The sequence below is a fragment of the Eptesicus fuscus genome, chromosome 1 (genome assembly GCF_027574615.1).
Source record: "Eptesicus fuscus isolate TK198812 chromosome 1, DD_ASM_mEF_20220401, whole genome shotgun sequence".
In the NCBI taxonomy this organism is placed as follows: Eukaryota; Metazoa; Chordata; class Mammalia; order Chiroptera; family Vespertilionidae; genus Eptesicus; species Eptesicus fuscus.
Genome location: NC_072473.1, coordinates 65,154,768 through 65,178,145, shown reverse-complemented (window position 1 = coordinate 65,178,145; position 23,378 = coordinate 65,154,768). Strand labels below are relative to the sequence as shown.

The following is a 23,378-nucleotide window of genomic DNA, read 5'->3' as shown; positions in this document are numbered from 1 at the left end:
CCAAATCATGACAACACTTTAGTGAGGATAATTTTACCTAGTTTTGTATATCATAAATCTTGCTGCTTCTTTAGGAATATTCTGGGGACTGTAATTCAGTCCAGACACAACACATTCAGTTTGACATCAGAGGCCTTGTATGCTAAGTAAGCTACCAGACCTTTAGAGAAGTTGTATTTGGGTGGGGTGGGTGGGGGGGTGAGGGGAGGCAAAAATTTTAGACTTAGAGGCACAGATCTACAGAAGAGTAGTTGGGAGCAAGGGCCAATTAAGTCACTGGAAAACTGTAAGTTAGCAAAGTACATGCTATTTACAGTACATGTTTAATTTCACAAGTTCAAAGCTATCAAATTAAAGCATGCCAAAAGGTATCAGAATAAATAGATGCCTTTATATTTACACTACAACAGGCCAATTACCAAGAAGTTTTGACAAAAGATTTTAAACTACGTGATATTTCCAATTATAAAGTCTAGAGCAGTGATGGGCAACCTTTTGAGCTTGGTGTGTCAAACTTCGCCAAAAAACTGAGCATAACTCGGGTAGTGTGTCACTTTGAGGAAAAAACATTATTTCGCAAATGTTTCACCCTCAGGAGCAGCAAATGTTTCATCCTCGGCATGCGGCTGCCTCGTGTCATCAGAAATGGCTACGAGTGTCATAGGTTCGCCATCACTGGTCTAGAGTAAGGTCTGATAACATCACTCCCTGATCAGATACTCTATCTGGGTTGCAGAACGAAGTCCAAACTGTATAGAGATGCATGCAGTGCTCACCATGATGGAGCCGCAATCTCCTTCCAGACTGACCTCCACCGCTATCGCATGTAAATCAGGGCCTCACTAGGCTAGCTCTTCTTTTTTAATTTTTTATTACAGTTGACATATTATATTAGCTTCAGGTGTACAGTATAGTGATTAGACATTAAAATAACTTATGAAGCAAACCTCTTGATAAGCCTAGTACCCATCTGACACTACACATACTTATTATAATATTATTGACTATATTCCCTATTCTGTATTATACACCATGGTGACTTTTTTCTAACCAGAATCAACCTAAGTGTCCATCAAGAGATAAATGGATAAAGAAGTGATATATATATATATATATATATATATATATATATATATATATATATATCAGCCATAAAAGAATGAAGTCTTGCCATTTACCACAACATGGATGGGCCGAGAGATTATTGCGCTGAGTGAAATAAGTCAGACATAGACAGACAAATACATATGATTTCACTTATATGTGAAATCTTTAGAAATCAAAATAAATGAACAAACAAAACAGAAACAAACCATAGATATAAAAAACATTTTGATGGTTGCCAGATGGGATGGGGGTTGGGGAGATGGGTGAGAAAGGGGAAGGGATTAAGAAGTACAAACTGCTGGTTAGGCTAGCTCTTCATTCCTCAAATTTGCCCTAACTTCCTAGCCCCTGGCAGTTGGCATACTGTTCTCACTATAGGGAATTACCCCTTTTTCTCTCTAGCACTGTTTAAGGAAAACTCCCAGCACTTTAAGACTCTCTTCTATTGCCAATCTTTCTATGAAGTCAGACTTAGTACTCCCAGCACTTTTTACCTCTCAAGTAGCACTTACCACATTCCACCTTGCACCAGAGTTTTGTACACATCAGAGTCTCCAATGCTGTGTTCCTAGGGGGCAGGGACTATTTATTTTAATACCCTAGTAATGCTTAGTACAGTCCTGGGATGGGTTTCTCCAAAACGTTTATTAAATGAGATCAAGTACTGAACAAGAAGAATTTCAGAGCTACAACTTTTCCAGCTGAATAGTGTGTCAGTAGTAAACTAACTGTATATAGCTCTAAATTAGATGTTTGTGGACAACTCCCAGCCAACTTCTCAAGTTCTATTATTTCTCAACCAACTTAATCCAACAATGATGAAATATGTTAGGATGCATTTATTAGACTCCGAATAAGGTTTGTGATAGGAAGAAAAAATAAAATATAAAATATGAAGTATATTTTAACATAACAGAAAAAACATGATAGTTCATTTTTAAATTTTAAATATAGTCTGTTACTTCTAAGAAGAAGGTAGCATGCTACTACAAAATAGCATGTATTTTGGAATCAGAATCAGTTAACCTCTCTGAGAGTCATTCTCTTTATCTGTAAAATGAGGGAAATAACTATACTTACCATACACATTTATGATAAAAATTAAGTAAGATAGTGATGTAAAGCTCCCAGAAGAATGTCTGAAACATTGTAGGCACTCAATGTTAGTTCCCTCCCTTTACTTCACTTTTGAGTTAGTGAAAGATGCTTCATATGATCACCCATATTCTGTTACATAGCAAATTTAGTCATAGCCTTCCCTCCAAGACATGACATTTTCAATCAATGACCCTTAAAAAAAAATACAAGCCTTTACCGAGCTCTCAACTTATATACATGATGATCCCTCTACTGAGAATGTCCTCCGTTGCAACCTTATCAAACTATTATTCTCCAAGACCCAGAGTCAAATGTGACCTCTGTGAAGTCCTCCTCTTCATACCCAGCACAGTATGTGGCATTTCAAGAGCACTCTGCTGACACCTATTATTATAGGACTTTACTTTACACTTGTATGTCCTTTTCTCGCTAGGCCACAAACTCCTCGAGAGTAAGACCTATGTATAGTTGTATTTGCACCTTCAGTATGATGCCTCATTCATAATGAGAATTTGGCATGTGGAATGATTGCACACTGTAAAGAACATTTATAATAAGCATAACTGGGAACATGGTCATGCATGCCACAGAATGAAATGGATCTCAGAAGGGGAATGAGTTGATCATGTCACTTTCAATCAGGTAATATAGATTTTAAGAAGTTATATGAAGAAATAGAAGGAAAGTACTTAGAATTCACTGAAAAGAGAAAAAAAAGATGAGGTTATTTCAGGCAGACGGGGCAATGCAGCTAATATCTTCACTTAAATAAAGGGCAAATAGAAAGACGAAAAGAAGATAAAAATAGGTAGCCTAACAGTAACCCTAAATATAAAAAATAAACTTGATCCTGTCAAATTGAGTGAGTAGTCACTGACTTTCACTGGTCAAACACGGAAGTTAACCTTGATTCAACTGAACCAGAAATCATAAAGGTCAGTCAGTGACTAATATTATAGTAATATAGTCTGGTGATAAGTGAGGCAAGAGTAAACCTTATCTTGAAAAAGTAAACTATAAATACTGTGTGTGTGTGTGTGTGTGTGTGTGTGTGTGTGTGTGTGTCTTGATCGTCCTGTATGCGTGTCTGTCTTGCTTGCTGTGTGTGTGTGTGTGTGTGTGTGTGTGTGTGTGTGTGTGTGGTGTGTCTGTTTGTTCAGGTGAGTGACATCAAGTTAATTTTTATTTTCCCTGAAAAAAAGAAAGATTATTAAAACAAACACTGCCATAAAGAATTCCAGGTTTCAGATGGATCTCAGAAAAATGAATCAATTTTTTGCTGTTTTTAGTAGAACTGCATCATAGTTTGGAAATGTGTTTCACCAAACAATGATAGTGTATAGAACTTAGATGTCAAAGTAGCTGGAAAGGTTTGGCCTCAACTGCATTCAGGTAGCATTTGAAGAGGCATATGAGTACCTGCAATTGTATGTGGAGAAGAGCAGATAAAGAGAGAAATTTTTGAGATGGGAGGCAAGGAAGCTGTTACTTTGGGCAGTCAACCAATCAAGAGGCAAAAGTTGCCAGATAATTCTCTACCGTGGATTCTAAAATCTGTACACATGAGTTAAAAGTGACTAGTGTCTAAACTTGTTGAGGTATCGTGGAATCAGCAGGTGGAAAAATAGGAAGAGAATTAATTTTTTTTAGAGGGCAGAAATGAGATAAGTGATCAAATGTATAGTTTACAACTACAAAATTGTAAACAGTACTTTCCAGCAGATTTCCTGTAGAGGGAAGAAAGGAAATGAAAATAACATTGGTTGGAGTCAATGAAATAAACAATGCTTCCTTGAAGACAGGGATGATCTGGCCCCATCTTAATATAGAGGAAAGAATAGAATGGAGAATAAAGAATTGCTAAGGAGCCATAGGAATTTTCATCCTAAAACAAAAAGCCACAGGATCCCAGGCAAGGTTTCAAAACCTTGGCACTACTGACATTTGGAATGAAATAATTCTTGGTCATGGGGGACCGTCTTGCACACTGTAGGATGTTCAGCAGCATCCATGCCCTCTACTCACTAGATACCAGTAGCACTCTTCCCCATTTCTGACAACCAAACATGACTCCAGACATTATCAAATGTCCTCTAGGAGGTTAAACTGTTCCCCAAAGAGAACCACTGCTGTAAGGAAAAGAAGAACATATTTTGGGGTCAGAGGAATACTACATTCTTCTTTATATGTGTCCAAAACACAAAGCTCTTTGGGTTATATGAGGTAAAAAACTAAAGAAGGACATCAACAACCAGAATAGTACTTGGAGACAATATAAATCTGTAAGAATAGATGAGAGATACTTAAAAAAAATAGACATTTTTAAACACACTTACCTTAATTATCAGCTTTCCCAGTTATTTTACTATGTTTTTATTGGTTTTAGAGAGACAGTAAGAAGGGAGAGGGGGAGAGAGAAACATCGATCAGTTGCCTCTCACACAAGCCCTGACCAGGGATCAAACCTGCAACCTTGGTATGTGCCCTGACTGGGAATCGAACCGGTGACCTTTAGGTGCACGGGACAACACTCAACCAACTGAGCCTTACCAGTTAGGGCCCCAATTATGTTTATATCATTATGTAGCTTAAGATAGCCTTTACCTTATTTCATATTTATTGTACATACTAGGTAGTTCAATGAAAAGAACTAACATAGAAATTTTAACTCATTAAGATTAGTGATCATAAGTGTGAAATCACTGAATTTCAGGCATATACTGGTATATTCATGATCTACTTTACTCCACATTTTCTAAAGTTAAAGTCCTTCTTTTCCTTTTGGGAGGGATGGGTGGTTAAGGCTGAGGAACTAGAACTCAAATCACATTAATGCATTTCCGTATTACTTGGCATTAAACCTATAGTTTAGGGCTCTATTACTTGTCACACATCAACGCAAAAAGAGTTTGTCACAACACTTTCAGCAGCCTAATTAAAAAAGATAGCGCTTGGCTGAATATGTCACACTTTTATAGCAGCCAATCTTTAGGCAAAGCAGGCACAGGAAGCAGCAGGAGAAGGTAGGTGGTTCTTGGCACTCCCCTAAACAAGAAATAATACATATTGTGTACTTGTGTAATGGGAGATTAGCATTAGTTTTTCCAAAGCAGTTTTACTTCACACAAAATTTCACAAACAAACAGAAGGGGAATGGGGAGGAGAAGTGAGAAACTAAAAAATGAAGCAGGCAGCATGGCTTGCAATGTTCAAAAGCGACTCTCTTCATGGCTAACATAGAAAGAACAAATAAGAATTGCATGCAATATGCAACAGTAGTAATAGGCCTTGTGTTGACCATGAAATTATTTAACAGAGGCCAAACTGTCAGACTGGTATTTTTTTTAATTATTTTTTAAACATGTTTTTATTTATTTCAGAGAGGAAGGGAAAGGGAGAGAGATATAGAAGCATCCATGATGAGAATCATTGATCGACTGCTTCCTGGATGTCCCACACTGGGAATCGAACCCACAACCCGAGCATGTGCCCTGACCGGAAATTGAACCCCTGGTTCATAGGTCAATGGTCAACCACTGAGCCATACCGGCTAGGCCAGACTGGTATTTTTAAGAATTACGTTCGTGTATCCTTAAAATCCACAGCCATATCACTTTTATCCTCATGGTCTTTGCTAACAATGGTTACATATCTGACCCACTACTTTCAGGCAGTGATTCAAAGAATTTTAACTTTTATCAGTGGCATTAAAATGAATTGTCCTGAACTCTGTCTTCTAAATTATACATAAGCATACTGCAAAAGCTAGGCCAGGTCCAACCATTGCCAGTCAGAGAACCACTAGGTCTTCAGGTCAAATTAAAGCTACTCTGAAGTTTAGGGTCTTAGGTGCTCTAGAAAATCATAGTTTAAAGCAAGGAATTTTACAGTCACACTGGTCTTCAACTCCAAAATCACCACTGTATATCCTCAGGAAAGTTACGTATGTGCTCTGAGCCTTTCCCCTTACCTACAAAGCCTTTCTCCTTACCTACAAAATAACAGTTGTGAAAATCAAATGAGTTACTATCGATGGAGGACAATGTCTATCACCATTCCTGAGCATCCTGCACATTCTTGTTGGGGATGCCAAAACGGAAAGGCCCTGACAACACTTCTCCCATTTCTCAGGGCTTTGTTTGTAGCAAGAAACCCTAGATGGAGTAATGATATCTCCCCTCCCCAGACATAGAGCAGGCTTGTGTCTGATTACTATAAAAGTGATAAATCTGCCAGGCCGGTGTGGCTCAGTGGTTGAGCATCAAACTATGACCCAGGAAGTCATAGTTCAATATCCGGATAGGGCACATGCCCGGGTTAATGGGCTCGATTCCCAGTGGAGGGAAGGGGGCATGCAGGAGGCAGCCAATCAATAATTCTCTCTCATCACTGATGTTTCTCTTTCTCCCTCTCCCTTCCTCTCTGAAATCAATAAAAATATGTATTTTTAAACAAGAGGTAAATTCTCTAAGCTCAGTGTTCCTCCCCTGTAATGCAACTCACTACCTGTGTAGGGATCCATCCTGATCCATTTCATGGGACTTAAGACCATAGTGCACCAGTGTGTCATAGTGATATTCTGGCTATTGCTTTTGCAATGAATAATAAACTGTGTTTTGTCTCTGATCCAGGAGTCTTGTGTCTTCTGCAACCATCCAGAAAACAGCAACAGGTGGGTAAGCAGGATTAAAACCCAGACCATACATAGTTCTTGACAAATATATGCAAGACACTAAGAATAGCAACCAGTATACATGAGGTTGTTCATTGAGAATCACCTCTGGGCAGGCTTGAGTACTGTACTTGGTCAGTGAATCAAGGCAAACCACCCAGGAATTAGACTGACCTAGGGCAGAGCCAGCATTCTCTAGGGTCCTGCATACAGAGCATGGTTAAAACATGGATGTGAACTTCACTGAACTAGGCTAACTCAGACTCCCAAAACAGGACAGTAACATGAACTAGGATTTTCCCCCTTTAGCATTCAGCATTAAACAGTTATCTTTCATGTTTGTTAACTTTCCATCTAACTGAAACCCCGATGTCATGTATTTATGTTAGGGCAGATTCATTACTGCTCTCAATAACCTTTGATTCCCAGTATATTAGAACTGAATGGAACCTGGAAGACTGTTTATCTCAACTCCCTTATTTTACAGAACTGACACCCAGAAAGAAGATAGATAAATGACTTACCTAGAGATACATTTTCAAAGTAGTCACCTTACTCTCTACATAATCTCTTTAAACTGCCAGGAACTAACTCTTTAAAAAAAAAGACGTAATAGGATCAGTTAGATATCCTACTTGCCTATTTCAACTCTGTATATAGCATATGAAATACTCTTAGATTCTATAAAATAAAATGTGGAGTCTTGAAAACGTGAAGTAATGGTACTAAGATCAAAATGTAGTTTCTACTCGTTTCTGGCAACATGGTTGGCGACGAGGCAATAGCATTCGCTGAAACCAGTAAAAACCACAAGGAATCAGATGATCTTCAGAGTCAGAAACACAGAAATGCTAACAATATTTAAAGGGAGGGAGTCGAAAGCAGGAATTTGTAGCATAACATATCTTGATCCACAGTTAGCTACAACAGAGCTGGTAGAAGAGTGTGGAAAATCAGGCCTGAGCCCTGCACAATTCTGACTTTAAAGTATAACTAATGCCTCAATTCCATTTTATACAGAGATACAGACACTTAAAAACTTAGTATTTGGCCTCAGACCTACTCAACTTACAAAAAAATCGAGCCCTTGGATCCCTCAGAAATTCATAAGACCATCTGAAATGGTTTGATGAAGCAAATATAGGCTTTACTGAGAAAGCCTAAGAATTTAGAGATTAGAGAACATGGGTTGGCCCTGCTTTGATAAAACAAATACATAAAAAGCCAAACCACCAGCATGGATATAATATCCAGGCCATTTTTATTTTTTTCATTGTAAAATTATTCTTCCCTTTAATAGCTTGTTTAAAGATCATTAGCTTCTCAACCAAAGGGGAGGAAAACTGTAAGCTAATGCACTGCCAATGAAAAACAAGCTGTGAGGTCAGCCTAAGAAAAGATTGTTTCTACTCACAAATGTTTTATATACACACTGACTCTTCTAGAAAACATTGATTTTTGTAATGTACTCAGCTGCAGAGCATATTGGAGTAAATGCTTCTGCCAAATTTATTTTAACCCATCTTAACTTGCTATATGTTCTGGCCTTATATCACGGGCAATGTATATGAAAATAAATTGAAGTTATGACACTAACTTCCCAAAAATGCAGTCTATCCGTCACAGTCTGTAACCATGTGAAGCGCAAGGAACAATAATATCAAGAAAACTACTGGGAAGAGTGCAGAAAGGGAGGCGCCTTAACTAAGAGGAAGTAATGAACAGAGTGAACCAGTAGCCTAGGTCCTCAAGGACACAGGCCTCTACATTTGAGGATTGCAATAATTTAAAAGCACATGTAGCCAGGTTTAGGACAACATGTTCCATAGATATACGCCTTTTTTTTTTTTTTTTTCCAGAATCCATGACAAATGGAAATACCTATTCTAAATGAGATACTTAAACTCTGTCCTGTGCCTTGCTAAATTCCCCATCAGGTTTCAGAACAAAATCCATCTGGTTTAAGTGTAGTAGCTAGCCCACTGGCACCTTTGTGCGCATTAGAAAAGGTGGCCCCCTGAAAACATAGTCTTGTGACTGGGCACATGATTTGGTAAGTGCTATGACCTCTATGGTATCTCACCCTTGAGTTGGGCCCCACCATACACAGTGGCCCTGGTCTCTAGCACACATATACTTTATTAAAGTTCAAAATATAAGTGTAAAGTCTACGTAAAGCCTTACTTTCTATATGTAGAATCTTCCTAAACAGCTTCAGCAAGCATAAAATCTCAAATGTTTAATAGCATATTATCAGTGATTGAGTTCAAAGCACATAAAACACCACCTCCTTAGCTTTCGCTCTCCTGGACAAAACAAAAGGAGGAAAGGCCATCTGTCCAGCCCCAACAATTATCACTCATCTCCTGTTTGGAGGAAAATTACCCACCTGATTGGGTCAGTAAAAGGACAGCCTAGAAGTTGCAGAGTAGAGATGGATTACTAAAAAGTTGAGAAATTATAAGCCTATCATCTCCCAGCACAATAACAGCACTAAATTGCTCTGTGGAAGACAGTGGTTACACAATTTCTTCAGTAAATCTGTGTGGAGAGTAGGCCACTTGCCCAAGTTAATTCTCATACTTACCCACTCCACCCATACCCAGCTCTATCACCTCTTAGTGTAGCGTGGTTTTCAATTTTAACCTCACAAGTGTTTAAATAAGGAACTTTAACAATTCAGAGTTCCTCATCCAGATTCAGCAACCTAGAGTGTATTAAAAGGGCTAAAAACAAAGACACCTCAAGTACCAAAATAGCATTTGTATTGAAATAAAAACTAGAGCTGGTAACATAAACTTAGTTGTGTGTATGTGTGTATCAAAAAGCTAGATGAACCCTTTACATAGAACTCAAGGACACATTTCCTTCAACATTGATCTACAGCATTTCTCTGGGAGGAAAATTCTTAAACCCCACCCCACTTGACAAACTGCAAATCAAGAATGCATGATTACCCAACCAGTGAGTGGAGCCAGAAGTCTTAATCTGCTCTATTTCCTATGGCACATAGCAGCTATTCTAAGCAGAATCTCCACACTTATACAGTCAACCTTTCCAGACACTTCTACAGAATTAAAGATAGAAGAGCATTTAATTGAATGTGATACTTTATGGTAGCCCTTTATGTAGAATAATTTTGACTATGATTTCACCATTATTTTAAAGCTGTATCTGTTAAAGGAGCTCAGTGACATGTACGTTAATTAGGCACATGTTAGATTAAAATCTAATTATTTTTAGGCCATTGGGGATATTTGATTATGAATTGAGTGTTAGATGATGCCAAGGAATATGTTAATTTTTAAAGATGCAACAGTAACATAGTGGTTACATTTTTTTTTAAGTCAGTAATTTTTAGAGATGCACACTAAGTACCTAGGAGTAAAAGGACATGATATCTGGTATCTGCATTAAATACTTTAGCAAGAAACAAATAAAGGATGGATGAAGCAAATGTTGAAAATCAAGGTAACTGTGTTTATTCTTGTGTTATTATTTATTAATGATTGTATTATTTTCTATACGTACAACTGTATACCTACTTTTGCCTCAACCTGTATGTGGGTAATGGATATGTGGTGGTTCATTAGACTATCCTTTCTACTCTAGAGTATATTTGAAATTTTCATGTTTTATAGGCTTAATCAGCCCTTATTACAAAGAAATAGAAACTTAATTTATGTATTACTTTTTAAAAATATATATTTTCTTGATTTCAGAGAGGAATGGAGAGGGAAAGAGAGATAGAAACATCAATGATGAGAGAGAATTATTGATTGGCTGCCTCCTTCACACCCCCTACTGAGGATAGAGCCCAAAACCCTGAAACCCGGGCATGTGCCCTTGACCAGAATCAAAGTCATAACCCTTCCATCTGCAGGCCAATGCTCTATCCACTGAGCCAAACCGGGTAGGGCCCCTCTTTTACTTTTTGGTGGGTGGGAGCAACTAACAAGTTAAGGACAGATAAAAATTCCTCATAATTTGGAGCAGATCTTGACCAGAGCTTGTGGATATCTATCACAGAACAAGAAATAAGAATTTATTTTTTTTTAAAGATTGTGCCCAATGTCTTTTCTCCCTTGGGTGAGCACCAGGATTGCCAGGTGATTGACTCAGTAGCCTTTGGGAAACAATTCAATCCTAATGAAGTCATGGATTCTACCCAGGCTACCGAAATAGCCACCTAGAAGCGTGTCACTTGAAGTAGGCACCACACCTGTCAGAGCTCTAACAGCAGGAGAAACTGGCAGCCAATTTGCTGGTCTGTATTTAGTAGCAAGGTAGCTTCCTCTCCCTAAAGCAATACAGAAAAGCCTTCATTAAGCCAAAGCTTGTGCAAATGGTGATTAGTAAGAATTTTGTTTTCTACATTTCTTTCATGAGAAAGGCACCAATACCCTTTTCCCCAGGCTGCTTCACGTAAGCAAGCAAGGATCGGGATTCGGTTGAGTGTCTGTCCAAGCTATAGCCAGAGTAAACCATTTATATTGAAACTGATGCGGCCTGATCAGGTAAATAAGTTTTAAATTAGTATGAGTAGATTTCTTTCTATTACTTACATCCCACCTAATAAAATAGTAATATGCAAATTGATCGCACCTTCGCTACGCCCAAGCCACGCCCATCAGCCAAAGCCACACCCACCAGCCAATCAGGGCGAGTATGCAAATTACACAACAAAGATTACGGTTAATTTGCATATGCTGAGAGAGGGAGGAGTGGAGACTGAAGACAACTTAGAAGGAAGAGGGAGGAAAAGCGGAAAGCAAGGTGGCTGCCAGGGGGAAAGCCCGGGTGGGGCGGAGCAGGGCGGGCGGCAGTGGCGAGTGGGTGCAGGCGCGGTGGCTGCAAAGGCAGCGGCAGCAGCAGCGCACTCGGCCGCCACAGCCGCTTGCAGGATTTTCCTGCAAATGGGCTACTAGTTAATAATAAATAGCTATGTGAAAATATGTCTGGACCTTCCTTTGCATGCATCATTTTTTGGGTAATCTTCCACATGGGTGTTTTTCTACAAGATGCCCACTTGGATAGCAAATATATAGTCATAGTTCAAGTCACCTGGCCATCACCTTAGTTTCTTCAGGCTTGAGGCAAAAAGAAAGTATCAAACAGCCAAAATCTAACAAAAGGAACTGGTCTCTTCTGCATGGCAGACTGAATATAGGAATAGGAGAAAGTTGGGTCTTCAATAACAATCTCTATGGTGCTAGAGATAACCAGTAATATTTAGGCAAATGTGCTGGTTCATGTAAATTCACATATATTATATATGTACTATTCTCAGCACATCCTGTTATTTACAGTGTTCTTTGAGACCAGGTTGGAAAAGAATATTATTTCACTTCAGTGACATGTTACTACTGAGATCTAGGTGGATTACAATTATAATTGTTCCAAAAAGGAACCCCCCCCCCAAAAAAAAGAGAGAGATTGAATAATTTTACTCCTTCAGAATACCTGAAGCATAATGACTCAGTGTTATTGCTAACTTTGACAATAAAAGTGCTAGCTTTTAAACTTATCTCTAGATCAGACCCCTTAACACATCAGTGACTCAGTTTCCTTATTTGTACAATAGCAGCATGATTCCTGACAAGACAGGTGTCATAAATATATAATTTTTAAGTGCTTCTAAATCAAAGAAAACCCTGAATATGGTTCTTTATTAAAAAAAAAGTACAGTGACAAAAAAGTTACACTCACAACTTATATTCATTCAATGGAAAAAATTATTAGTAAAAGGACAGACAGAATGCATAATGCTCTAAATGGACAAAATAATTGTGGAGAGAATAAGGAATCAATAAATGTATAACCAACCATATTATGCTACTTTATCCTATACTAAAGGCCCAATGCATGAAAATTCGTGCAATAGTAGGCCTTCCTTCCCCCGGCTGCCGGCACCGGCTTCCCTCTGGCACCCAGGACCCGGGCTGCTTCCCTCCTCCGGCTGCTTACAGGCATCCGGGACCCAGGCTGGCTTCCCTTGGGCCACCTGCAGGCACCTGGGACCCGGCCGACTTCCCTCTGGCCCTGGCTTCATCAGGAAGGATGTCCGGAATGATGTCTAAAAGATGTCTGGTCTAATTAGCATATTACCCATTTATTATTATAGATAATAAAAGCCTAATATGCTAAGTGTCCAGTTGGCCTTTCAACCAATCAAAGCATAATATGCTAATGATATTCTAAGGCTGCTCAACTGCTCGCTATGATGTGCACTGACCACTAGGGGGCAGTCAACCAGTCGCTATGACATGCACTGGGAAGATGCTTCAACCAGTAGATGAGCTTGCTGCTGGGGCCCGGCTGATAGGGACTGAACGAGACAGGCTGCATGTGCCCTGGAGCCCTCCTGCGGTCCCTCCCCAGCTGGCCAACTTCCCGCATCCCTCCTCGGCCATGATCATGCACCGATGGGGTCCCTCGGCCTGGCCTGTGCCCTCTCACAATCAGGGACCCCTCTGGGGATGTTGGAGAGCTGGTTTCGGCCCGATCCCACAGGCCAGGCCGAGGGACCCTACTGGTGCATGAATTCGTGCACTGGGCCTCTAGTATAATAATAATGATAGAACTATCATATTGCAATAAATCCATTGGCCATCCAACCACAATACATTTGACTCAGGTAATATAAGGGGTTAACAATAATGCTCTATATATTTGCATAGCAATATACAATTTCCTAATGCTTTCTCAGTCAATTACTGTCTTTTAGCTAAACCACTTTGTGAAGCAAATCAGGCAGACATTATCTCAGGACTGGCAGCTATTAATCAAAAGGTGTAAACTTCTGGTGTTAAATGGCGCATCAGAGATCACAAGCAAATAAAAGACGTGACAAACACTGGAACTCAGGTCCTTTGGCCCTCCATTCAGTACTCTTTGCCAATAATAGAGTCTCCTACTAATAACAATAAAATCTTACTTGGATCATCATCCATTTTGGTACTGTTTCTCTGCTTGGAAGTTCAGGCTCTGATATCAGAATAGTCCAAACAAACAAGGGAGTAAGAGTGTTCTACCAGCCAAGAAGTTTCTTGAATTTCAAAATTAGAGAAATGACACAAAAACAATGTACAGAACAAGTTCACTTGATGGAGTATGTGCACTAAGTTTAAAAAAAAAAAGGCACATAAAAGTAAACATTTTTTTTAAAGCCTCTTTTCAACAATTTACACTCTCAAAATGTCTGGCCTACAGAGAAAGAATTCCTAACAAATAATAATTTACTGAGTAGTTTTACACCCAAGTGCTGTCCTGCAAAGTTTTAAAAAAAAGGCATACAGCAGGACCCTTGCCAGAAGCACTTTAAAATCTTTGCAGATACAAGATCAGCATATAACATTCAGACTCAAAATAGCTAGGAGCTCAAAATAAAGAAAACCTTCAGTAAGGTGAAGCAATCAGTGAATGTTTAGTGGGAGAATGACAGCATTTTGAGGCAGGAGCTGGGCTGTGAACCACAGGTGAAATTTCTAAAGGAGGACCAGAGTGAGCATTTCAGATGTGTTGAAGATGTTCAGGGTGGGTGGCAGGACAGGCCATGAAATGACAGAAGGAAACTGAGATGCAGAAAAACATGCGGAATAAATGGATGAGCTGCGATTGGAATCCAGGTCTCCAACTACAAACGTCCAATTGTTTTACACCATTCTGCTCTTCCTAATTGGTCTTCTTGCCTCCATTCCAGCACTCCTCTCCAAGAAATTCTCCATTGTAGTGTTTCCTTCTGAAACTCAGTTCTAATCTAGTCAATCTCCTGCTTAAATCTCTTAAATGACTTGCTATGGCTTTCACACAAAAAAAGCTGAACCTCTAACATGACATACAAATATGCATCATGATCTGTACTCTGTCTCTTTTCTAGTAGGCCAACCATGTGTACCCTTTATTTCAGCCATTAACACCTGCCCACAGTTCCTTTATTGGACATGCTACTGTTTCTCTGTTTGCATATGTTGTTCTTTCAACTTAAAATGTCTTTCCCTTGCCTTTTTCAATTAATGGCCTATTCTTCAAGCTTTGGTGCAAGTGTCACCTACTATATTAGCCCTTCCTTACCACACTCCAGCATCCATTTAGATTTAGATGCCTCCCCATGATGATTTCACATCCTCCTCCTAAGCAAGTTCCAATCATTATCACACAGCTCTTTAATCCATTAATTAACTTCTCTGTCTCCGTTCCTCTTCCTCCCCTTATATCACTAGCCCTAAGAATAATGCCTAGCACACCATATATGCTCAGTAAATGTTTGTTAAATAATAAAGTTCAAAATTTATCAATTAAAATCAAACAGAATTTAACCAATTAAAAACCAATAACCAAATACTCAGAAAGTTATTTAATAACCACAAAATTAACTTGTTACTTCAAGTTACTAATTTAACTCTACTATCAAAGGAACCAAAGGCTTCAGGAATCATACAGAAACACAAAGTCAAAACACAAAAACACCACAGAATAATAAGCCACTCTACACCACTGTGTGTGTATGAGGGGTGTTAGTTCTACCTTAACGCTAGCCTCTCTTAATGGTTAGGTCGCTGCCTTAAACATGAGGGATTCAATCATACCCCTTCTAGAGCTCTCTCTAATTCTCGATTTGACAAAATACATTCCATGGTTGACATCAAGATACTAATTAATCTAAGACTCATGCTATTGGACGAGATGCTACAATCTGGGCCTCACCAGATAGTTACATGATATACAAAGCTCTACTACTAATGCGTTATTCAATATATGATGAATCCCAAATAAGGTTGCCTTTATTAAAAAGAATCAAAATAAAAGGACCATTATAAGGAGGCACAGATACGAATTTTGTTAAATTTGACTGAATTAATCTTAAACAGAAGTAATTAAAGTCCTGAAATGTCTCTCTGAAAAAATTCTCACTAATATCCATCAGAAGCTGAGGATATAAAGAAAAGCATAGTTCTTCAGTATAGAAAACATGCCTGCCTGCCTTCTCCAGTTTTCAGAACAATCAGGAACTAAAATGAAGACAACAGAATCATAATCCTCAAACTTTATGAATCCACTATAGGATAGCTATTGAGTTAATTTTTCTACTTAGTGGAAACTTTCACCTTAGCTAATGCTATATTGACATTGTGTAATTAATTTCTTTTTATCCCCAGGTGAATTATCTTCAATATCAGTCAGTCCTGTAGTCAGTGCTATTTCCCAGTAACTTCAAGTGTAATCAACTGGCATTTCCTGTTTCCTTCCCCCCCCCCCCCCCCCCTCTCTCTCTCTCTCTTTCTCTCTCTCTGCCCCCTCTGGTAACCCAATAGTTCTTATTCTTCTATAGGTGACAGATGCCTTTGAGAAACTGATGGAGGCTATGGGGCCCAGAAAACTGCATGTACCTACCTACCTACCTACACTCAATTTTTTTCAGACAATTTCAGGAGTTTAAGAACTGCTGTCCCCCACAATCACCTACACAAATAATTTCTATTACCATATGGCTTTCTTTTATAATCCCACATGCAGACGAACACATGCACACAATTAAGGACTATTATACTGATTAAAAACATAATACCCAAAATAATAAAACTTAGTCTAGATAAAGCGTTATCTTACTAGCAATATTTTAAGAATTCCATGTTAACTTTTATCTAAAAGGCCTTTGAAGAAAATGTTGAGCACTTCAATAAGACAACGCAAAATAAGGAGTAAGGCATTTATCAAAAGAAGTTTACCAAGTCTTGTTGTTTGGTCAACTTGCTTGTCTCAAAATAGTGCTGAAATATCTTGCTAAATTTGTATTTCTGAACTCTGACACATCTGCTCATAAAATCATGTAAGGCCCAAATGTTATATTTGAGCAAAAAAAGAAAAATTCCCACTGATATTAACACTTGGATTTAAATACTTGTTCTACTACATCAAGCTGTGCTCAATACCAAACAGTGTCAGCTAGGAACTGAAAGTGACACCACCTCATAACTATCTAGTTACCTTGTCAAGCAAGTAAAACATAAAAGATAACACAGGACAAATGGCCAAAGGAAAGAGAAGAATATAATCAAGGTGTTATTTACCAACAGGCAGAGATAAGTGCTTGCACTTGGGAGCATACTTCCTAAAACTGAAAGGTTCTTGCTGGTTGCACCAAACTATTCGTGGAAACTATCAAATCACGTTTATTTTTGCTTAAACTTTTAATCACTGTTTAAACCACAGTTTTGTGCTGGGTCAAAATTAAAAGGAAATATGACCACTCTTTTACCACAAACTGATAAATTTCAAAATCACAACATCAGAATTTTTAAGTACAATAAACTTTGGTGATACACTCAAAAAACTTTTCCAACTTTCATGATGGTGAGGGTACCCATTAAGCCCAGATAGACAATTCACAAAGACCTTGTGACTCAGTTTCTTCACTTGTAGTTACTGGGGTAACAAGACACGTCAAGTAACTAAATCCTCAATTTGCCTCAAGTTAGGGTGGAATTGATGAGACTTTCAAGTTGTCGTTTTTTTCTACCCAACCGGATCCTTTCCCACATAATGGAAGGCTGTACATTTCCTGAAACTATAACACTTTGACCACTGTTTTCCAATGTGAAAGGCAAATAGGTGGCAAGAGAAGTTATAGCAGGTACACACCAAATTGGCCAGATGCCATAAGAAAGGCTTCAGTTAAGTCACCCTCTCCTTCCTAATTATAATCAAGTTGCTGGTTAAAACTGAAAACCAGATGAGCAACATGTGGCTTGTGCTTCCGAGCTAGACTAACAACGTTAAGACGGGAGTATCTGCTGAATTTGTGCAGGCAAACCGTTTCCCTCCTGCCACCCGAATTACAAAGTTTACCAAAAAAGAGGAACCCTTTTTACTGATGAGTAGAGGGAACTCTAGTATTTCCCAATGTAATACCGGGCCCATAGATTTCATGCCTCTGCACATGAAGTCAGTGGCAGGAAATGGACTGCTGCCACTGGTTCACACACTCAGGACGGTGGGACTTGTGCTGACTGCCTTTGAGAGTTCTGAATCAACTAAGTGGAAGCGCTGGCTGCCTCCGCCTATTCATACACGACAGTTGGTGGTACCTCACCCAGCCTCCAACTCCCACGCTCCCCCCACTCTTCCAAAGAAATGTTTCTTGGGAGAGCACATGGAGAGGCGGCGGGGGGGCGGGGGGGGAGACTCACGTAGGCGTCTCTTAGATTTCTGGTAAAGTGGAAAGACGGGGCGGGGGGGAGGGGCCCTACGTTATGTGTTTTTTGTTTCGTGGGATTTTTTATTTTGTAAGTCTGTGGGTGGGCTCCCAAGTATTTGGACTGCAGGGAAGCGCGGTTTCCCAGTCCGGACCCTAAAAGGGACCTTAGAGGCAAAACCCAGCAACTGACAGGAGTGGGAAGGGAAGGGAATCGCGCAAAGGTTTGCGCCCACAAGTTAGACAAACAACAGACCCTGCCCAGTACTCCGGGTCTCCCCACGTTGGGGTGGGGCCTTTCTCCTTCCCAGGCTGACACGAGTGAGAAGGGGGTGCTCTTCCGCCCCCACGCCGTCTCCGCGCCTCGGCGTGGCCGCTCGGAGCGGCTCCCCGAGTTGCACAGCGAGGTCGCGGTCACCCTTGGGAGGGGGCCCCGGGTGCCCCCGCGTCCAACGGCAGGAGGATCCCGGGGCTCTCGCTGTCCCCAAGGCCGGCGGGGGCTGCGGGAGCACTCACCAATTTGGGTTTGTTTTTCGTTTCCTCTTCGTTGGCGGCCCGGCTCCCCACGCTCCGCTTGTTGCTCCGGCCCCCACTGGGTTCCTCGCTGCCGCCTCCCGCGCCCGACGCCGCCGCCCCGGGCTGCTCCATCTTTCTCCGGCCCTGTCACCTGTGCCCTGTAAACCCCACCTCTCCTCCACTGAGGAAGCCCCTCGGGGTGGTCCCGCGGCCCCACGCAGATTCGGGAGCACCTCTCCCTGGGAGGGCGTGTGTCTGTCTAGGGAGCAGCAGATTTCAGGCCCTCGGGACTCCGGGATCCCAGGCACCCCTGACGCCACACGCCGTTGCCACTACTCGGCGCCGGGGCAAGCCCTGCCCCTGAGCAGCTGCAATTACCACTACCGCCGCCGCCCTCAGGGCGGTGTTTAGGGTGGGGAAAGTGCGTGCCTATCTCTTTAAGAGGCCTCCACACACGTGATTCATCAAAGTGCCCGCAGTCAGCGCCTGGGCGCTGAGAACTGCTTCCTACTCCGGGTGCCGAGCCGGCCGGGCCACTGCCACTGAGCATGCCCGGCGCGGCGACCGGAGCCCGAGGAGAGGACTTTAAGCTGTGGTTAAGCACTGATTTCACGTCCTGGGGGCCTTGCGTGGGAAATGGGAGGGAACTAGTCCAGAGAGCGGAGGTGTAGCCCATTTTAGAGATGGGGAAACTGAGGTCTGGGAGGATTCATCTGTGAGTTTCACTGCAGAATCTACCTGAGTAGCAGCTTTCACTGGTGTGGGCCAGGGCACCTTCCCTGGCAGCGGCCTTGCTGGGGGCGGGGGGTAGGGGGGTCCTGCTATGCCCTGTGGGAGGGGTTGATTGGCAAGGCAACTGGCATCCCTTAGAGCGCTGATGAATTGCCTAGACTGGGCGGGTCAAAGTGGAAAGAGTGGGTGCTTTCTATTGCCGTGATTGCATGGCGCCAAAGAAATCGTCTTTCTTTATTCCCATGCTGCTGGGTAGTAGAAGCTGCAGGCACCTGCCACTTAACCCCCGAGTGGATGTAAGGCTTTTTAACCACAGCACCTATAGAGAGCGAACAATTGGATTGAGTGCTATTCCCAGTTTCCAGAACTACTTTAGGTGTAGGGTTGTTGTGGGGAGTGAAAAGGATCATGTGTGTCCAAACTTTGTTTAAAATGGTAAACCTCTCTAGACAAATGCTCAGTGTTTTGTGCAGCAGCAGCAGGGCACTGCCAGTATTGTTAGTCATTAAACCTTGAGTTGTCAGGAAGAGGCCCACGCAATATTTTCCCATCCTTTTTTAACAGAGTCCTTTAATAAAAATAATGTTCGAACTGAGAACATTCAAGGGGCAGAGCAGGGTTTGAATGAACCACCGTCATAGAATAAAAGTGCATATGCTAGGGAAGCTCCATGAAATGGAAGTTCAGATACCAAGTCTAAACATGTCCTTATGCCTGTCACTCTGATATCTTCAGGCTATGACTCCTTTTGCCCTTCTCCCCTTCCACCTAAATTCAACTCTGCTGAATCTATTTTGTTTATGAACATATTTATTGAGTGCATTAGAATAAATTGGACTATGCTATATAGACTGATGAAGCAATTAACTTGGACAGTAGAGTGAAAAGAAAGTTAGATATCAACAGTTTTAATCCCTGCGCTGCCATTAACTATCTTCTTAATCATGCTGATGGTAAACTATCCAGGGACAGCATAGAAGAGGGAATGCAAGCTCCCAAAGAGGGTGGACAGGGAGCCCTATGTTAAATTTGCTTTGTTCACGTTCCTCTTTGACTTAAATTTGGATGTATATTTTGAATTTGACTCACTACACATGTGCGTGCATGCACACGCATGATTTAAATTTCTTAAATGTCTTCCCCCATGAAAAGTTGCATTGAAATGAATGCTGCAAAAAGACGTGACCTGTTTGTCCAATGCTTTCACATAATTCCTGTTTGAGAGATATAGATATAGGCTGTTGCTGGGAGGTTTTCAAGCTCAAATGTTGCCCCCCCGCCGGGGTCGGTTTGGCTCAGTGGATAGAACATCAGCCCTTGGACTGAAGGGTTTCGGGTTCAATTTTGGTCAAGGGCACATACCTCGGTTGCAGGCTCCATCCCTGGCCCTGGTTGGTGTGTGTGTGCGAAGCAACCAATTGATGTGTCTCTCTCACATTGATGTTTCTCTCTGTCTCTCCTCCTCTCTTCCTTTCTCTCTAAAAATCAATGGAAAAATATCCTCAGGTGAGATTAATAAAACAAAAAAAGATGCTCAGCAATCTACTCAGTAAGACCTTTACTGAACTTCTTAGAGTACACCAGGTGCTATAAAGAGTGCAATGGGTTATACAGATGAAGCAGACATTGCTTTTGCCCCTTAGAACCTTACCGCCTACTGGGAGAGGCAGACTGTTACAGAGCCACACTTCAGCACAACAGATATGAACTGGGAGCCCAGGAGCACAGGAGGGAAGTACCCACTGGAATGTCAGAGGCTCCAGAACACCTTCCCAAAGAGGATGATGTTTGAGCTGAGTCTTCAAGGTGTAAAGTCAGTAAGTATTTCTTGACAGCCTACTGAGTGTTAGGTACTGTGTGAGGTTTTGTGGGTATGCTGGTGAACAAGACAGATGTAGTTTGCTCTTACGGAACTGTCCGGCTATTGGGAAGGGTATTAAGCAAAAATATATTGAGTGATTACGAAGCAAAAAAGGTGAATGAAGAACATTCTAGGCAAACAAAATAGCAATAGCATGTGCAGAGACCCTGTGGTTAAGAAATTGGGGGTATGGGGGGTGCGTTGCTGTTAGCAAGAGAAGCAAAGCACATAAGCAGCTTCCAGATCATGAAGGTCCCTACCTGTAGGTCTCATTGGTGTGGTTTTAAAAGCGGGGAAGGCGCTGTAGTACAAAGACTTCTGTTTGGAGGGTGTAAATAGACTTAAAAATGGATTGCCATTATTTGCATCCAAGATTGGGCTTCACCACCCTTACTCAGGCCAGGCACAGCAACATTTAAAATCAAGTTAAAGGTACATGTAAAACATACATAATCTTCATTGGGAAAGTGAAAGACTCTGTCCCTGATATGGCTTACACTTGACTTTATGGTGGTTATCTCAGCCCCGTCTGAATCCTTGGTGTTTGTTATTCAGCATTTTGCTCTAGTTAATTACGAACAAACACCCTTCCTTCAGGCATCAGGGTCATTGGCCTGTCTTGGAAGTTGACTCACAAAGGAGCCACTGCTCTCCTGCAAGAACACTGTGTCCACTGATTACGAACCAGGCACCGCACCAAGTGCACTCCCGAAGCTGCTCTGACTGCAGCTGCATTTCTTGATTTTTACCTTTCTGAGACACAAGTAAGCTCATGGATGGAGAGACAACTTTTCTCGGATGCTGAAGAAAGAAGGAGGTTACCACCATCAGTTGGGATATCAAACATGTATGTTAGAGCCACTGACCTTTTGGTCTCTCCGTCTGGCCTCTCATGAGTCTAGCACCCAGTGAACACTAAAAAGCCAGCCCTGGGAGAAAAGAAGGATAAAAGGCTGCAAGGTTCTAGTTATTTTCAAATTGATCTTAGACCCATCCATTAACCCAGAGGTTCCTGATGATCCTTATAACCTTCCCCTGGCTTTCTGTGTCTCCCTTCTGCTGCGTGTTCTCATCTAAACAACCTGGGCCATTAATAGAGAAATTGAAGGAAATAGGGATTAAACAAATATGAGAAGTAACCACCTTCAAAGTCATGGAAAAATATTTACGAATTAAAGGTTGCCTAAAATCAACAAGCATTTTTAAGCATTTACTATATAGCCAGCACCACACTAGATGTCCAGCAGATAAAAAAAGTACCAGACATTCTGCGATATTGTTACATGTGTCTTCCTAAAAAATCTCTTGTTCAGCAAAATTGCACACTAAAAATAACAGGACTTCTGGGGGAAATATGGTCAGGAAAGATCACTTAAATCCAATGCAACTTTGTAATCAGAGCACTAATGAAAACAATAACTATCCTAATAAACACACTCACGAGATTACATCTCCACCTGCTTTTGTATCCACCATCACAGTCATCAATGCTCAGTAATCTTCTTGCTTCCTCTTTCCCAATGTGGGTTCTCAAAGGCAGTCACTTTGAATAGATGTCATTTTTCATCAGAAATTACAATCTAACGGAGGAGGACCCAACTTTTTAAAAACGCATAGTGAAAAGTCTTCACAGCTTCATTATCAATACTCATAGCTTCATCAGATAGTCTAATGTTGTGGAAATTTCAGTTGTTGAAGCCACTAAACCAGTCACACTAAAGGGGCAGAATCTTTATGCAGAATTCTTCTCTTTTTCTAAAAGTCTTGATATATTGCTAAGACTTCTCCTTAATTGTGAGAAAGCTTGCTCCTGATCACTGCAAAACTAAAAATGCTAAGAAAATTCATCCATGAACCAACCAGCTGAACTTATTTTGATGTCATTCTTCTATTTACCAATCGCTAATGTGCTATTCGTGGTACATAAACACTTATAGTGGGGCAGACAGTAAAATGTAAAATCTCTGCCATCCATAGGTACCAAATCTAGTCCAGAAAACAAACAAGAAAACAAATGTGGAGGACAGTAAGAGGGAATTTAGGTACTGACTCTAAATTCGACATAATATGGGGAAGGGGTGAAGAAGTTTTCAAGGAGGAGGTAAAACTTGAGTTCACGAGCTATGAAGCAGAAATGAGACTTGAATGGGCAAAGCAAAGAAAGGAATAAGGAAAAGATAACACATGGAATGGCCTGG

The 23,378-nt window shown here is 40.9% G+C and overlaps 1 protein-coding gene across 1 annotated transcript in view; it reads right to left on the bottom strand.

The window, feature by feature from the left end:
- DIAPH2 (diaphanous related formin 2) overlaps positions 1-18,910 on the bottom strand; it is a 988,561-nt gene extending 969,651 nt beyond the window's left edge. Inside the window, exon 1 of the mRNA XM_028128162.2 lies at positions 18,588-18,910. Coding sequence (XP_027983963.1) covers positions 18,588-18,719 — 132 coding nt within the window. The 5' untranslated portion in view covers positions 18,720-18,910. The remainder of the gene's footprint in view (positions 1-18,587) is intronic.
- Positions 18,911-23,378: the final 4,468 nt, after the last annotated feature.